This window comes from Hemibagrus wyckioides, linkage group LG10 (genome assembly GCF_019097595.1).
Source record: "Hemibagrus wyckioides isolate EC202008001 linkage group LG10, SWU_Hwy_1.0, whole genome shotgun sequence".
Classification (NCBI taxonomy): Eukaryota; Metazoa; Chordata; class Actinopteri; order Siluriformes; family Bagridae; genus Hemibagrus; species Hemibagrus wyckioides.
In genome coordinates, this window is record NC_080719.1 from 25,804,735 (window position 1) to 25,822,809 (window position 18,075).

General features: G+C 40.3%; 3 protein-coding genes across 3 annotated transcripts; all 3 read left to right on the plus strand.

Annotated features, from left to right (window-relative positions):
- The first annotated feature begins 88 nt into the window (after positions 1-88).
- On the plus strand, positions 89-7,839 carry si:ch211-262h13.5 (uncharacterized protein LOC571127 homolog). Its single transcript, XM_058401503.1, has 7 exons — positions 89-395; positions 1,160-1,270; positions 2,776-2,863; positions 2,954-3,120; positions 4,730-4,831; positions 5,027-5,113; positions 7,132-7,839. The coding sequence occupies exons 1-7, from the start codon at positions 201-203 to the stop codon at positions 7,519-7,521; spliced, it is 1,140 nt and encodes a 379-aa protein (XP_058257486.1). The 5' UTR covers positions 89-200; the 3' UTR covers positions 7,522-7,839.
- A 3,948-nt stretch (positions 7,840-11,787) lies between these two features.
- ahsg1 (alpha-2-HS-glycoprotein 1) lies at positions 11,788-13,942 on the plus strand. The gene is made up of 7 exons (XM_058401502.1): positions 11,788-12,010; positions 12,114-12,233; positions 12,311-12,395; positions 12,540-12,706; positions 12,811-12,924; positions 13,054-13,128; positions 13,229-13,942. The coding sequence occupies exons 1-7, from the start codon at positions 11,840-11,842 to the stop codon at positions 13,790-13,792; spliced, it is 1,296 nt and encodes a 431-aa protein (XP_058257485.1). The 5' UTR covers positions 11,788-11,839; the 3' UTR covers positions 13,793-13,942.
- Positions 13,943-15,206: 1,264 nt separating this feature from the next.
- fetub (fetuin B) lies at positions 15,207-17,438 on the plus strand. The gene is made up of 7 exons (XM_058400516.1): positions 15,207-15,404; positions 15,548-15,661; positions 15,757-15,844; positions 15,936-16,102; positions 16,197-16,310; positions 16,487-16,570; positions 16,665-17,438. Exons 1-7 carry the CDS (start codon positions 15,207-15,209, stop codon positions 17,436-17,438), a joined length of 1,539 nt encoding a protein of 512 aa, XP_058256499.1.
- The last annotated feature ends 637 nt before the right edge of the window (positions 17,439-18,075 follow it).

Below are 18,075 nucleotides of genomic sequence, written 5' to 3' on the forward strand. Positions count from 1 at the left end.
TTGCAAGTTTAAAGCAGTCGTGGGAGGATTGGTCTATTTTGACCACTTGCTAGCTCACCAACCAGAACTTGGCATCGTGTCAACAATACTGCTCTTCTATAGCCTGCCAAAGTCCAGCTTACGGTCAGCTTCTAAGCATAAACACATAGCGGACAGAAAATACATGGTGGCATATACTTAAAAAAAGAAAAGAAAAGAAAATGGAACGATTAATCTGGTTATTCGCCCTGGTGCGTTTTTGGACAGTCATGGCTACACATCTGTCTCCTGTTCCATGTGATGATAAAAGTGTGATGAAACTCGCTCGACTTGCTGTAAATTACATCAACGAGGACAGACAAGAAGGGTACAAATTTGCCCTCAACAGAATTTTCAACGTTCACGTTCATCCTCAGGTAGGTATTCTTCTCAGAAAGACAATTTGACAAGTTTGTAACATGGACACTGTGGTATTATATGCTAGAGCCAGTTAATGTGCATGCTTTTACATACTATTTATGACACATACTACATACTTATAGTATGATGTTTGGTTTTATTTAGCTGTAGAATTATTATGACGCAGTGTTGTTACATTATAATAACCTAGTCTAAATTATCATGGATTTATGATGTCACAGTTTTGTATACAAAAATCTGAAACACTTGCACTGAATGAAACGGAGACTGTAGAAAATAAAACACTTCTGTGATGTCTATCTGTGTGTCTCCATACAAAAAGGCAAAAAGAAACAACTATATAATAGTTCTTCTTTCTTAGAGAGATATTTTTGAGGATGAGGTGTTTATAAAAACACTGTCAGTATTTATAACCTTGTTGTTTAACACAGAGTGAGTCTGGCTGTGAGAAATGGCCCTCCAATGAAATAAATAATTCTTTTCCTGATTATCCAAACAAAGACGTTTGTTTTATTTAGTTCTGGTCAGCAATGCCATGGTAACCTTTGTGTATAAACATTACAAACATGTTTAGGAAGCAGCAAAACAGTTTTCAGCGGCGTTTTAGTGTGACATGATTTATTCAAGGCTATTTATTCTGAATATGAGTTCTTTAGAGTATCTGAAAATATAATCATTTGTTTTGAATATTAACCTGGACATTTAGAAAATGTTTAAAGGTTTAGAAAGGGCCATGACTTAAGTTGCTGATTTGTTTCAGGGTCCAGCTGGAAAGGTTTACTATCTAGACTTGGACGTGCTGGAGACCAAATGTCACGTCCTCAGCCGAAAATCGTGGAAGCGCTGTGATATAAGGCCCTTTATGGAAACAGTAAGCCTGCTTTTCAAAACAGATCCCTAATCCAAGCAAAATTTGGCCAGGTCATGGTTGATCAATGATATTTATTTTACCAATGGAGTGTTTATTATTTGTGATAATGCATTGCTCACAGCTCACCACTTCGTCCGGCTGTGAGCTGGGGGAGGATCCAGACCTTTTCCCTTTATTTCAATATCGTCACCAGCCTCTACTGAATGATTATTGTATAAAGTGGCTTATAGAAGTATTCACCTCTTAAACCTTGGCTCCATTTTGTCCTGTTTAAACCTGGAACACCATTAAATACTGCATAGGTGTCTGATGAAAACAGAATTAATGCACCATAATTCTTTTCTTATCATTACTGTTTCCCAACAAGAAGTATTGAATAGCCGTTTAAAAACAAAAGGCTGCTCTCTGACTTGTGTGGCATGATAGTGGTGAATAGTAATTTTTTATTAATATTTGAAAATAAATCAAATTATATTCATCTCCCACTTCATTATTCTGGGCTGTTTTGTATATTCTCAATTCAGTCTATTTTAATTCCAAGTTTTAACATTACAAAAGGTGGAAGAACACAAGGCACTGTCACAGTTTTGTCTAACACTTTTATCAGTGCACAGTTTTTAAGCCAGCACAGCTGTGAGCTGGATATTTTTGGCCGGTGACCTGTTTTCTACCCAGCTGTTACATGAAGGTGTTTAAACATCCCCAGTGTCTGATCTTTAACTGTATACCTGCAATAAAGACCAACACAATAGGTGTGTCTAATAAAGTGGCAAGTAAGTGTTTACAAATCCCATTGAAACTGATCCACTTTTATCATGACAGTGTCACATAATATCTGCTCTGTGGTGGTCCTATGATGGTCTGTTTCCTTTGAAGGACAGGGTATGGGATTAATTGTGCACAGATGGGCTGCAGGCAGTAATGGTGTGTATATAAAGTGTGTCTTTGTGTTGTTGTATATATATATATACAGAATTTGGCTAGTGGATGTAGTTTCAGTAAACAAGCCATATGTGTGAGAATCTCTCATAATACACATCTATCTTCAGCATCAGGATACAGAGGAGTTTATCTTTGTGACAGACAATTCGATACGGTGGCCAAAAAAACTAAACAATTTGCTAGATATTCATTTATGCTTAATTATTTTTGTGCACTCCTTCCTTACTTCCAGTAGCAAAAGCATTTTTACAGAAGCTGGCGCAAATGCAGCCAATTTCTCATCACTTCTGAGACCAGTTAATTTTTCTAAAATGGAAAAAGTGTTGCTTTTTTTTGCTGGTGGCAACAAACTAGTCCAAATCAGACCAATTAATCAGACCGAACATTTTAAACTAATGCTAACAGCAATGTAATAAAGCCAGGAACTGCAGATGAGGCTATAAAAGCTGATCACAAGCTACACACTTTATAACACTGCTGCCTGGAGAAATAGGACAGATGGGAAAAATACATTTTTTGCTTTTTTGTGTGTGACCTTTGACTATTTAAAAACTGCTTTGCAGCAAATCACTGGGAACTGCAACACTACCATACTACACACACCAGAAGGCCTGTCCTACCTCTACAGCTACGACTGCACTCTTGTACCAGGTCCTCAAACCAAGAGTCCAAAGAATTCACAGCAATGATAAGATTATGGCATTAAAATAGAGATAATTACTCTCTGTCTTTGTTTCTCAGACCCCCCTGAAAAGTTACAGAAGACATGTCCAGACTGCCCCCTGCTGTTGGACGTGGATAGTGACAGAGCCATGTCCAGTGTTAAGACCACTCTGCGCAGCTACAACGGTCAGAGCACTCTGCCTGTACAGCTCACAGTGGCAGCTATAACCCGAGCCTCCCACCAGGTACTGCTTTATCCCTACAAACACTCAAATGTTAGTGAAAATCTCTGGTATTCAGACTATATGGGAGCAGTGGTAGCTCAAGTGGTTAAGGCTCTGGGTTGTTGACCAGAAGATCGGGGTTCACCACCAAGCTTCCACTGTTGGGCCTTTTAATCACTTCCATGATTAAGTAATCAATCAAGTAATCATGATTACATCGTTTCCTGAATGAAAGAGGATGGTCCATGTGGATGACCTGAAGTCTTGCGAACAGTCAGTTTGTGCTTTCTGTTGCTTAGCGGATACTCTCACCTGGATTCTGTACATTTGTACCTAAGAACCGCTGCTTTAGCATAAAAACTGTTCATTGCTAAATGACTATCCCAGGACTTTTTATGCACAATATACTCATACTGAACTTCCTTTCAACACACTAAGCACTATTTCACTTTATAGTATACAGTTGTAGAAGACTAATGATTTATGTGATTTATATTCCCACCATCTGGTGTCATTTTTGAGTCTGGTTCTTTTCAAGGTTTCTTCATCATTTTGTGTCAGGGAGTTTTTCCTCGCCTCTGTTGTCTCTGGCTCACTCTTTATGGATCTAAATCTACATCCAGATTTCTGTAAAGCTGCTTTGTGACAGTCTCTACTGTTAAAAACCTCTATACTATATATTTATATATACAAAATTTTATTTATATAGAGGTTTTTAACATTATGACCCCCTGTCTAATATTGTGTTGGTCCCCCTTTTGCTGCCAAAACAGCCCTGACCCGTCCTGCACTGTGTATTCTGACCCCTTTCTATCAGAACCAGCATTATTTTCTTCAGCAGTTTGAGCAACAGTAGCTCGTCTGTTGGATCGGATCACACGGGCCAGCCTTCTCTCCCCACGTGTATCAATGAGCCTCGACCATCCATGACCCTGTCCTTCCTTAGGACAATGACCACTGCAGACCGGGAACACCCCACAAGAGCTGCAGTTTTGGAGATGCTCTGATCCAGTGGTCTAGCCACCACAATTTGGCCCTCTTGGTCAAACTCACTCAAATCCTTACGCTTGTCCATTTTTTCTGCTTCTAACATCAACTTTGAGGACAAAATGTTGACTTGCTGCCTAATATATTCACTTCACCTCTCACTGCTCAGAATGTTATGACCGGTGTATAAAGACACTGAATCTATTATAAAGTGTCACTGGTGTAATGACAACCCAGTTGCTAGTTTGTTTCCACAATATTAGGTTACAAAAGGTTAGGTTGAAAGCTAAAACAAAATTTGTTTTTGGTTGTTAATTATAGTCATTTATAGTTTTATTTATAGTTTTATTATGTTTTCTTGTATGGCAGGCAGGTCAGTCTGATTGCATATCCATCAACTTAATATATTAATAACATCAATAAATATCTCACAGATTTCCATTAGGAATCAGTTCATGAAATATCCATATTTTGATTCTGTATGAATCATTAAACTGTGACTGTGATTCCTGATGGATGATTTTTGTGTTTTATTTCCATGTAGTTTGAAAAGACAAAAGGTTTTTTATGACATTTTGCTTATATGAGTTCTGATCTAAAATAAGAAGAGCAGCCAGAATAAGTTCTGTCTCTTGTTGATCAGGTCTCTCCAGTTGCAGCCAGTTTTGTTGAGTACACTGTGCAGGAATGCTCTGTGCCACCGGTGGATGAAGCTTTATGCGTCCCTGCAGAGGCAGGAAAAGGGGTAAAAACATCCATTAATGCAACTTTGCTGTTTAACTACAGACCATATTCATTTCTTACAGCATTCTGTATAGTTCAGAATATGGCTGTTATTATAAACATGTGAATTGATTCACATTTATGAGTCTAACATCACTTGAGGTGTCTTACTGCTATTTGCCCATGTTTCCCAAGGTGATATTTGTTTTTGTTTCAGCCCATTGGTTTCTGTGGCGGGGCGGTTTTTGGCGCTGAAGCTACCCCAACCGATGTTAAGGTGTCCTGTGAAATATTCCACCCTCAGGTACCATAAATATCTACTTTGTTTGTCAGCCTTGTTCCCCAGCTCATGCTCTATAAAAGTTTATTTTCTTGGAAGAGAAAACTTTCCAGCTTGGAAGCAATAGTGAATAAGATCCAGATGGAGCCGATGACAGCAAAACAACACCCCGAAGGAGTCTCCTGTGAGTCAGCAGCATCGGAGGGTGAAAGCAGCGAGCCAAAACCAACACAGAAACTCCCTTAGACCTCTTTTTGTCCCCACTCACCCCACACCTCATCTATCTTTATTTTGGTTCGTCCCTCTTTAGCATCTTTCCTCCGTTTGTAGGTCAGAGTCTTCAGTATAAATAACTACAGAGACAATAAGCAGCATTACACGTTAAATGCAAATAGTGTCAAAAATGTCTAGACATGGATAATTTACAAACCTTTAGCAGATTCAACAAATGGAACATTATGCAGTTCTGTGCTTTTTAATCTGAAAATTTGAGTCTTGCCATTAACAATGACTTTGTGATGAAAACGTAAACCCGCATACAACACTCAAATTATTAATAAGATGTTGATGACATTATTTAAATCATGCACAAAAAACTTCATTTAACAGAATGTCCACCTTGTTCCATCTTATAAGATGATAGTGTTGACATTCTGATGTTGGTCATTACACATGAGCAGGGCCAGGCTAGCATCAAATAGAAATAAAGTAATGTTTTTCAATACGATGATTATAGACACTAAAATCTAACTTTTCTTGTTTCTTTTTTTTGGTTGACTCCATCAAACTACCAAGATACAAAGAGTACATAATAAAAAGTAGGGCTATTCCACCCAGCTTTTAGAATTATCCTGCTGAAATGATTATAGCCGTTCCGGGGCAAAATTGATTTTAATAAATTAATAGGATGTGCAACAAGACATAGCTGAGTGTACAAAACTCTCATTGTGATTGTTTAAAGTAACGTAAATATTTCGATATTTATGATGTTGAAGGAAGTAACCTTGAATCTAACATACACAGAAACAGAACAAGGGCCATGGGGAAATTTGTAGTGTTTGATAAATCCATCCATCCAAACACTTTCTGAACCACTCATCCTACAGAGGGTCACAGGGAAGCTGGAGTATATCCCAGGGGACTCTGGACACAGGGGGGACACCCTGGACAGGGTGCTAAACCATCACAGGGCACAATCATACATGCTCACACAATTTAGAGATGCCAGTCAGCCTACAACATATGACTCTGGACTTGGGGAGGAGACAGGAGTATACCGAGGAAACCCCCAAAGCTCAAAGGGAAGCTCTCTGCAGACACAGGGCAGAGACAGGGCAGAGACAGGGCAGACACAGGGCAGAGACAGGGTAGAGACAGGGCAGACACAGGGCAGAGACAGGGTAGAGACAGGGCAGAGACAGGGTAGAGACAGGGCAGACACAGGGTAGAGACAGGGTAGAGACAGGGCAGAGACAGGGCAGACACAGGGCAGAGACAGGGTAGAGACAGGGCAGACACAGGGCAGAGACAGGGTAGAGACAGGGCAGAGACAGGGCAGAGACAGGGCAGACACAGGGCAGAGACAGGGTAGAGACAGGGCAGAGACAGGGTAAAGATAGGGTAGAAATAGGGCAGACACAGGACAGAGAAAGGGCTGAGACAGGGCAGATACAGGGTGGAGATAGGGCAGAGACAGGGCAGACACATGGTAGAGATAGGGGAGAGACAGGGAAGAGATAGGGCAGAGACAGGGAAGAGATTAATTAAATCATGTAAAATGGAGAAAATTCATTTGCCTCATTATGTAATAATATTCCTTACTAATTGTTTGAGCTAGATAATTTTTTTTTAATAATATGAGGATCCAAGAGGCACCACATTAGGAACGCACAGCAGAATGGATCAGTTTAATCCTCGCACTATAAACTGAGCTAGGATTCAGTAAAACAGCTGGTGAATGAATTCAGTGTTAAATATGTTAATGTGTACTAAAGTGCTGGTACAAATAATGGAATGATGCATTTTCTTCCCTCATTCTGTAGCACTCTCGGAATTCTGTTAGCATTGATGCAGTCACACGGCAGGTGGAAAAGCCGAGTCCTGCTCCAGTAGTGCCGGTCCGTCCTGCAGTTCTCGATGCCCCTGTCCCCACATTTCCAGGTGGACTGCTAGACCCTGTTCAGCAACTTCTTCCACACAGCCCTAATTCTTATCAATCATCCAGTGAATCCAGCGAGTCTTCTTCAGAGGAAGAGATTGCAGGTTCGGTTCGAATCGCCAGGCCGCCGCTGAACTTCCGCTATGTTCCACCTTCACGCCAGAGGAGAGAGGGATCTGCAGCAACCATCAATCCCACTTTCCTGGCTGTGTTCCCCAGCATACCATCTCCTTTCCGTTCCTGCCCTGGAGCATCTCGTTATACCACTGCATAAAAATAATCAGAGCGTTGTGGTCATGACAGTTCAAACAAAACTCTAGGAGAAGTTATAGACAGTTATGGCTAGATTTAGCAAACAGAGCTTGTCTTAGGACTCCATTTAAAAAACCCACTGAAATTATGTTGAGTCCATAAAATATATACATGTTATTATGAGATCTGGTTGCAACACTCGTCTCTTTAAGAACAAATAAAGAATCTTTATGCCAAAGTTATATTTTCATGCTGTGCTGATATAAATATATAATACAGAATTATATTGCCATCAAGATGTAACTGTACTCTACTGACTTAAAGAATGAATATCTAAGGATTTTGTTCTGACAATTGTCTTTTTTTTTAAAATATCAATCTCTCTCTCTCTCTCTCTCTCTCTCTCTCTCTCTATATATATATATATATATATACATACATACATTATCTCACAAAAGTGAGTACACCCCTGACATTTTTGTAAATATTTTATTATATCTTTTCATGGGACAACACTGAAGAAATGCCCCTCTGCTCCAATGTACAGTAGTGAGTGTCCAGCCTGTATAACAGTGTAAATTTATTGTCCCCTCAAAATAACTCAACACACAGACATTAATGTCTAAACCGTTGGCAACAAAAGTGACTACACCCCTAAGTGGGAATGTCCAAATTGGGCCCAATTAGCCATTTCCCCTCCCCGGTGTCATGTGACTCGTTAGTGTTACAAGGTCTCAGGTGTGAATGGGGAGCAGGTGTGTTAAATTTGGTGTTATCGCTCTCACACTCTCTCATACTGGTCACTGGAAGTTCAACATGGCACCTCATGGCAAAGAACTCTCTGAGGATCTGAAAAAAAGATTTGTTGCTCTACATAAAGATGGCCTAGGCTATAAGAAGATTGCCAAGACCCTGAAACTACAGCGGTTTTACAGGACAGGTTCCACTCAGAACAGGCCTCACCATGGTCCACCAAAGAAGCTGAGTGCACATGCTCAGTGTCATATCCGGAGGTCATCTTTGGGAAATAGATGTATGAGTGCTGCCAGCATTGCTGCAGAGGTTGAAGGGGTGGGGGGTCAGCCGGTCAGAGGGGTGGGGGGTCAGCCAGTCAGTGCTCAGACCATACGCCACACGCTGCATCAAATTGGTCTGCATGGCTGTCGTCCCAGAAGGAAGCCTCTACTAAAGATGATGCACAAGAAAGCCCGCATACAGTTTGCTGAAGACAAGCAGACTAAGGACGTGGAATACTGGGACCATGTCCTGTGGTCCGATGAGACCAGGATAAACTTATTTGGTTCAGATGGTGTCAAGTGTGTGTGGTGGCAACCAGGTGAGGAGTACAAAGACAAGTGTGTCTTGCCTACAGTCAAGCATGGTGGTGGGAGTGTCATGGTCTGGGCCCGCGTGACTGCTGCCGGCACTGGGGAGCTACAGTTCATTGAGGGAACCATGAATGCCAACATGTACTGTGACATACTGAAGCAGAGCATGATCCCCTCCCTTCGGAGACTGGGCCACAGGGCAGTATTCCAACATGATAACGACCCCAAACACACCTCCAAGACCACCACTGCCTTGCTAAAGAAGCTGAGGCTAAAGGTGATGGACTGGCCAAGCATGTCTCCAGACCTAACCTCTAACATCCACCAGCTCTGTGATGTCGTCATCATGGAGGAGTGGAATAGGACTTCAGTGGCAACCTGTGAAGCTCTGGTGAACTCGAGGATTAAGGCAGTGCTGGAAAATAATGGTGGCCACACAAAATATTGACATTTGGGCCCAATTTGGACATACAGTATATGAGAGAGAGAGAGAGAGATACACCAATCAGCCATAACATTATCACTAGATCCCTGAAGGTGTGCTGTGGGATCTGGCACCAAGATGTTAGCAGCAGATCCTTGTAAGTCCTGTAAGTTGTGAGGTGGGGCCTCCATGGATCGGACTTGTTTGTCCAGCACATCCCACAGATGCTGGATTGGATTGAGATCTGGGGAATTTGGAGGTCAAGTCAACACCTCAAACTGGTTGTTGTGGTCATCAAACCATTCCTGAACCATTTCTGCTTTGTGACACAGAGCATTATCCTGCTGAAAGAGACCACAGCCATCAGGGAATACCGTTTCTATGAAAGGGGGTAGATGGTCTGTAGCAATGCTTAGGTAGGTGGTACGTGTCAAAGTAACATCCACATGGATGCAGGACCCAAGGTTTCCCAGCAGAACACTGACCAAAGCAGGACACTGCCTCCGCCGGCTCGCCTTCTTCCCACAGTGCATCCTAGTGTCATGTGTTCCCCAGGTAAGAGACGCACATGTACCCGGCCATCCACATGATGTAAAAGAAAACCCGATTCATCAGACCAGGCCACCTTCTTCCATTGCTCTCTGGTCCAGTTCTGATGCTCACATGCCCATTGTTGGAGTTTTCAGTGGTGCACAGGGGGCACCCTGATTGGTCTGCGGCTATGCAGTTCCATATGCAACAAACTGTGATACACTGTGTATTCTGGCACTGTAGTCTTATTCACTTGGTAGTGGTCACAACGTTATGGCTGATCAATGTATGTATATATTATAGAAACAGCTCTGAATGTTTGTTCAAGATCCAGATGTGCTGGGTATAGTAGCTAAACAATTTTAAGTTTTAGACCAGCATGTAGAAAAATGTCATTTGAGTTTTACATTTTCACCATAAAATAAAAACACATTATAGTCAAGTACAGTATAAGTACAGTAAAGTGTAATTCCTTTCTTTCAAACATGTTAGGAAGCTGGGATTAGAGATTCAGCACACCATAAGGGGAGAGGGTTAAGGATTTTGGTCCAGTGACAGATACAGTGGAAATGGTGAGAATGGTGAAATGGTCACTCAATATTCAGGAACATTAGACAGTCACATTTTGATGTTAGCTCCAAAAACATTTTTTTCAACATCATATTAATGAGAAATCTAATACAGAGGAAGTGAAGACAGCAAAAGTTAGACTCCATAAATGAAATATGGCTAAATTTACCTGATATAAATATTTTTGTTTAGTCTTTTAAACTGACGCATGTGTGGCATTACCAAATAAGTACACCCCATTTTAAATATTAATATTAGAAATTATTGCTACTATTTGGACATTCGAATCTTCAATAGAATCTGTGTATTTACTTTTACACTGAACACAGCACTAGTTCATTGTGTCCACCTTCACAGTCCAAATAGGAAGGTCAGAAAACAGACGGTCATTTACACTGTAGAGCAAATAATCTTTTGACTCCTCTTTCAACATCCGTTTGTTTTTTGTTCGGTTCAAATAAACTCTTACCTTACATATCTTAAATTCAGATGTGCAGGAGGAAAAATTCTGGCCCTTCATCCTCCATTTTCTTCTTTATTGTACTAAAACTGCTGCTTTCCAGAACTGGATTATTTCAAACACTTCTCAAGTTTGTTTTGGTTTTTTTCTCACTGAAAGATGCCTCACCCACCTCTACATTTATAATCAACTTTACTTACGGAAAAATTACATCACTGACCATTTACAAAAAAACCCTTTATAATAGCTCCATCCACATCAGTCTCTGTCACATCGCCCGGGGCTGGAAGTCACTGACCACATTTAAACACGAGCCTTATTGTCCTCTCTTCATTCACACACGAGCCACACATATATAAAGATGAGATGGTGTTGTGTTTATATGACACATTTTTCTATGAACCAGACAGTATTTTCTCTCTCAGCACAACTCACTGCTCTCCGTAAAGATGTGCTTTGTTTGCTGAATCTCTGTAAACAGGCATCTGCCTTATCTATCAACTCCGTGGAGAAGTCTGTACATGAATGTACCTTTGGGCTGTTTTTAACCTTTCTCCTATCCCCATGTCCAATGACACACATGTTAATCATTGACTGAATATTTTCAGTGAATGCAGCTCAAATCTCTAGAACCATACACCAACTGGTTTGAGAGGATTAATCTAAATCAGCAGCTGATCATGCTGAAGTGGTAGGTTAATCTAAGGAGGTCATCTTTTTAGATTAACAATGCCCTTTTAAAGTCTTGTCACAAATCTTGATCAGTGTTTTGATCTAATCAGATTTTTTGGGGGGTCAGTATTCAAATATATTGGAAAGATATTTCATCAAGACTATACAGTAAGCACACCACTCTGTGGTCCAATGGTCCATCCTCTGTGCCCTCTCTAAACCCTATTTGTTTTTGCCCTTGATTGATTTGGCAGCACGCATTAAACTGTTGACTCTAGTCTCTTTTTTCTATAAAACACAGAGCCAGGACCTCAGTCTCACGGTTGAGGCTTGACTCTGAACTGGACATTGTGCCATGAGAGGACTCTTGATTCTAGCAGTGCTGTGCCAGGGGCTGTTTGCCACCAGCGCCTCAGACTGCAGGAATTATACAGCACAGGCCGCTGCCGAAGAAGCCGAATACCTCATCAACAGACTACACCATCATGGATATAAGTTCAAACTGGACAGTTTCACAGAGGAACAGGTCAGTATAATTAACAACAGTGAACAAATTAGATGTTTTTTTAAACAGCCTACACCTTGAAAGTTTAAATACTTCTAAATGCTTGACCTATGACCCTTTGCAGAGTACAACAGGTCAGCCTTCATGTCTAAATGAATTGACCTTGACATTAAGTGAGACCAAATGCCATATTGTGAACCCCAAGCCTTTTAATGAATGTGAGATCAGGCAGGAATATGACACGGTAAGTTTGAGTTATTTGTTTCTTCAGTGCATTAGCTTTACATGAACTTCCACTGAATTTACTGCTTTGCCTTGAAGCCAGTAACAGCAAAATGCAACGTGACTTTCTGTGATGGTGGAGATAAACCAGGCATCGCACGCTTAATCTGTGACACTGAGCCAGGTATAGCAACTACTTGTACCATATATCTCTTTAATTTTATTATTTAATTAACTCCCCAATATATCTTTCATAAGTAAAGCAGGGGTATTAAAAATCTAGCCTTAACACTACTAACTGTAAATATATTTTATTTTGTTTGCCCAGTTTCACCAATACAGCTAACAAGAGTGTGCCCTGATTGCCCAACCCTTCTGCCCTTGCATGATCCTCAGGGCTTGGAGAGTGTAAAAGCTGCCATAGAGAAGTTCAACAAGGATTCTAACCAAACTTCCTACTTTAAAGTATTGGAAGTTGGCAGACTAAGAACCCAGGTAGGGATCTTGATGAATAATTTTTTATTCCGTTTTCTTAGAGAGTGAGATGTACCTAACTGAGTATTCAGTTTTTTACAGTGTTTTTTGTTCTGTGTTTCCAGAATAACATGATGTTTGGAATGTCCCACTTTGCCGAGTTTGCCATAGTAGAGACTGAGTGTGGAGACGATGTGAAAGAAAAAACTGCCTGCAAGCAAAAATGCCCCAGTGAAGCAGTAAGAACGCTCATTTTCTCACTATACATAGCACTACATTAAATAGTACCATGTTCTCATAAAATGTTTTTTCTCCATATTAATGTGAATGATTACTTGGCATTAATGTGTTTTCTCTCATCCTTAAAGCATCATGGATTCTGCAAATCTACGCAACTTGGAAATGGTGACTTGACTGTAGACTGTGAGATTTATGACATCCAGGTATGTCATATATATTGTTTTATTATTGAAACTTTTTATGAAATTATTATTTGTTTTCTATCTATGATATATGTTATCATTTTGTATTGCTTTGTAACAGAACACAACACATCACCCACATCCTCCATTCCACCGTGGAAAGCACTGTGGGAAACATGAGCGACACCCACACGGTCCAGGGCACCATGAAAGACACCCACATGGTCCAGGGCACCATGAGAGTGGAGAACATGAAGGTCCTCCAGGGCATGGCAAGAAAGGAAAACATGAAGGTCCTCCAGGGCACGGAGAGAAAGGAAAACATGAAACCCGTCCAGGACACCCGGCACGTCCTGGTCAGCCTGAGCATCCAGAGCATGCCACCAGCACCGGTCCGTTAAGCCATCGATTCTGTTTTACTCGTTCATCTAGGGGCCCACCTCATCATGGAGGTCATCCTCATCATAGAGGTCCACCTCATCATAGAGACCATGGAGAACATGACCATGGCCATAAGAAACCTCACCCTAAGCCAGATGTGCCCAATGCTCAACCTACCCCTCCAGGATCTGAGGAAAGCCCAGATTTCTCTTTTCCGCACTGCCATGGTGCTGTGAAAATACCACCATCCATCCATCCTATCTGTCCATTCCCTCCTTCATTCCACAGAGGGGATCATCATTAAAGCTGAACTTCGCCAGGGATTTTTTTTCATACAATCAGAAGTAGAAATGTTGAGATTAAGTTTAAGCAAACACTTACATTCAATTAAATGAAGCTACAAAAGGTTTTGTTAAACGATTGAATAAAGCTCCTGTATCACCATGCAGTCAGATTCTGTCTCAGCCTTTTATTATGAACAAACAGAGCACAAAAACTGATCACAGGTTTCCACAGCCCATTCAAAACAAATCATATATAAATCAATTACATAAACTTTTTTCTTTTTCTAATAACAGCATGGATAAGACATAATGCATTGCAGTCAGAATGAAATACTTGCTCTCCGATTTATTAGGAACATATGTACAATCATGCATTTATCCAATCAGCCAATCATGTGGAAACAGAACAGTGCATAAAGTCACATAGTATACAGGTCAAGAGCTTTGGGTAATGTTCACATCGAACATTAAAATGGAGAAAAATGTGTATTCTCAGTGACTTTGATTGCATGAATGTTGGTGACAGATTCAAGGCAGGTTCGAGTATTTCAGAAACTGCTAATCTCTAAAAGTTTTTATAAACAACAATTGAAAAAAGCAAAGCAAGCAAATTAAAAAACAGTCTTGTTGATATGAGAAGTCAGTGGAGAATGACCAGACAGGGTTCAAGCTGCCAGGAAGACTACAGTCACTCAAATAAGCACAACAAACTGAACACGGAGGTGAAGCCAAGGAATTTTGTAAAGAACTAAGAGTAAAGAAATCTTCGATAAGAAGTGTTAAAATGATTAGTGGTTTAAGGATTAATAACTAATGAATCACTAAAGTTTTGCTAGCAGCACCCTTGGGGAAAATAAAATAAAGTAATAAAGGATCAACATCCAAGTTCTGACAATCTTTATAATTTATAATAATTCTCAGCTTTTAGCAAGTGTAACTGCTTCAAAATCAAGTTTATCCTGATGACTGAATCAGTTTTCTGAGGATTTTTGATTTCATAAAAAAATATCCTAAACTAAACAATAAACTTATTCTGTGGAATCTTGAAGGTGTCTAAACACTGCATAGTCTACATTCCTCATATAAAGAGAAAACTAAATGAAATAAATAAAATGAAAATGAATAAAAAATGCCATGAGTCAGCAATGGAAAGTTGCAACAGACACAGTATCCCTTCACTAATCAATAGTTTAAACATACTCTTTGGTCAGCGAGTTGAAACAGCTGAGACAATGTGTGGATTGCGGCTGCTTGATTGATTAGAGCTGGATGTGATCACAGGGGCCTTTCAGCAACCAAGAAAAGCAGCTTTGTTGACCAACTGGGAGGTCACAGTGACCAAGACTGCTGCTGCTGGGCTGGTTGTAGGAGACTATAAAAGTTTAATGCTCTTTCCTGGTTGATCAGCAGTGTGTAGGAGACAGGCGCTCCACCATGAAGCAGTGCGTGCTGTTGTTTCTGGCGTTCGTGAGCATCCATGGTGCCCCTGCAGGGGTCCTGCCACCAAGCTCTTGCAAGGATGCCACCACTGCCTTTGTTGCTGGAGAGGCTATAGACAAAATCAACCAGGATCGCACCACAGGTTACGTCTTCAGCCTGGAACGTGTCAGCAACGTCCATCAGACACACCACGTGAGTTTATGTGCTTGTGTTTGAGGTGTTTATATATATATATATATATATATATTATGCTACTATAGTTACATACATCATGTCCAGGATGAGCTTTATTATGCTTTTAAGATTTATTGTCAGAAATCATTTTTCATTCACAGGGTGAAACCGGGGTGGTGTTTTATCTGACAATTGATATCCTTGAGACCAAATGCCATGTCCTCAGTAAGAAGAGTTATAAGGAGTGTGAGAGCAGGGACATTGGTGAAAACCCGGTACCATCATTCTCCCTCATTCAAGATTTCTACTTAAGTGTCTTTTAATTACAGGAGATCATAATGTACATGATTATGTTGTTCTACACTTCCAGGTGTATGGTCAGTGTAAGGCTGTGATCTATGTAGACAAGCCTCAAAGAGTCTCTCGTCTATACAAATACAGCTGTACCGTCAGACCAGGTAATGGTCAATGTGTACATTGTGTACGTTTTTTTTTAATGTACCAAATAGCTGATAATGAAATTAAAAAAATATCTGTGTTATGTTGCAGTCGCCGCCTCCAAAATCGTTGCAGTGTGCCCTGACTGCCCAGTTCTGGTCTCACTGGATAATAAAGAAGTGGAGAAGACCATGAAGATGGGTTTAGAGAAATTTAATAAGGAGAGTGCACTCCCAAATTACTTTGCTCCTCTTAATATTACAAGAGCAATCTCACAGGTAAGAAACCCCGCCAGAAAAACGGAAAAAACTAAATAAAGAAAAGTGGAAAGAATAAAACACTGCATTTTGTCTGATGTATTTTTTTTTTTAGCTTGGTTTGATCACTATGTACAGTGTGGAGTTCACCATTCAGGAAACAGTTTGCTCCAATAAAACTGATATATCTGAGGTTTCTAAATGCGACATCATGACCTGCGAGTTTGCAGTAAGTCTGAAAAGAGGCTTTTTATTTATTCAATTGCTGAAATGAAACTAAAAAAACCATACTGCATGACACTATATTCAATAATACTCCAATACAATGAGGGAATGATCGAAACTGTAAACGGATTGGATTAAAAAGCAGGGCAGCAGTGAAGTCGTGTTTTTTTTTGTCCTCAGCACAAAGGATTCTGCAAAGCCACACATACTCTTTCGCACGGTGATGAATTTATTGACTCCAAGTGTGAAATCTATGAACCTCAGGTAAACATCGAAACTCTTTAAAATGCCAATATTAATAAGTAGTAAGGAAGTGGAGTGATTTGGCTATAACTGTTGCCTTACCCTTGTTCTTAAGGCCGCAGAGGAGGAGAAGAAGAATCATTTGCAAGCTGGAGAGACAGACCATCATCATGAGAACAAAACTGGTGCATCCCATTCGCATGACCACACTCACGATCACACACTCCCCCATTCTCACCCAACTACGCATGATCATGATCACAGTGCTGACCACAAACATGATCACAAGCATGAGGGCAAGCACGACCACGATCACGGTAAAGATCATGGCCACCACCACACCCATGAGCACGATGAGGGCCATGGTAAAGCCCACGGTCATGCACACTCTCACGAGCACAGCCATGATCATGACCATGTCCATTCGCACCACGGCCAAGCCCACAACCATACACAAGACCAGGGTATTCACCCTGCCCACCACAATTATGGACACGCCGAAGGTCAGACACACGAGCATGATCACGAGCTGGCGCTCGACCATGACCACAAGCATGGACACCTCCATGAGCACGAGCATCATCACCACCACCACCAGCACGCTCATGAAACCACCGTGAGGAAGGCAGAGGGAACTGTCCAAGTCCTCCCGTCGCTGGATAAACCTGTGACCCTTCCTTTTTTTCCTGATCAGCATGAAAAACCTGACACACCCACTGGTTTTCCCCTACGCCCTGACCCACAGATACCAGGACAGATGGAGCCGGTCATTGGCAAATTCCCCAAAACTGTTTCCTCCAACTGCCCAGCGGAGTTCAAGACCAGTAACATCCTTATCAAGAATGCCTTTGCTGAGGATCCAGTCTTCAAGGTCAAGCCAGCGGCATGAAAAAGACGACTTTTGAAGTTCACGCTGTGTAGATCAGATGAAGAGTCATGTGCTCAGTGCAATAAAGCATGTTTTAAACCCACTGATTGATGGATCTCAATTTTCTATGGCTTTGTAAGTATAAACAAAACTGTAATAAATTGACCAACATTATAAATAAATAAATATGATATGATTAGAGTTTAAACAGATATGATTAGATTAGAAGAGTTTATTAATTCCCAAGTGAAAAATTTGTTAAAAATGAACTGAATGAATAATGTATATTAGAAGAACAACAACAAGATTGTATTTTTATAATATTTTTTATAATAATAATTGAATAATTATTATTGTTTATACTGTATATTGTATTTGTTACTATACTGCTAATAATAATAATAATAATAATAATAATAATAATAGTTGTAGCAGTAGTAGTTGTATAAAATCTATCTATCTGTCTGTCTGTCTGTCTATCATCCGGCAGTGCTAAACACATTTAAATAAAATAATTCCCCATCATATCATATTTTATTGTAGATTAAGTATTTGAGTCCTCTATTCAGATTTTATTTTACAATGCTAAAATTATTAGTTTATATACATTTGTTATAGTTTACATAATGCCTCAAAAACATATTGATTTTTTATAAGT

Coding starts and splice junctions, on each gene's coding strand:
- si:ch211-262h13.5 (XM_058401503.1), top strand. CDS start 201: ATGGAACGATTAATCTGGTTATTCGCCCTGGTGCGTTTTTGGACAGTC. Junction 3,121..4,729: donor TAACCCGAGCCTCCCACCAG/GTACTGCTTTAT, acceptor CTTGTTGATCAG/GTCTCTCCAGTTGCAGCCAG. Junction 4,832..5,026: donor CTGCAGAGGCAGGAAAAGGG/GTAAAAACATCC, acceptor TTTTTGTTTCAG/CCCATTGGTTTCTGTGGCGG.
- ahsg1 (XM_058401502.1), top strand. CDS start 11,840: ATGAGAGGACTCTTGATTCTAGCAGTGCTGTGCCAGGGGCTGTTTGCC. Junction 12,234..12,310: donor TCAGGCAGGAATATGACACG/GTAAGTTTGAGT, acceptor TTTGCCTTGAAG/CCAGTAACAGCAAAATGCAA. Junction 12,925..13,053: donor AAAAATGCCCCAGTGAAGCA/GTAAGAACGCTC, acceptor TCATCCTTAAAG/CATCATGGATTCTGCAAATC.
- fetub (XM_058400516.1), top strand. CDS start 15,207: ATGAAGCAGTGCGTGCTGTTGTTTCTGGCGTTCGTGAGCATCCATGGT. Junction 16,103..16,196: donor TTACAAGAGCAATCTCACAG/GTAAGAAACCCC, acceptor TTTTTTTTTTAG/CTTGGTTTGATCACTATGTA. Junction 16,571..16,664: donor GTGAAATCTATGAACCTCAG/GTAAACATCGAA, acceptor CTTGTTCTTAAG/GCCGCAGAGGAGGAGAAGAA.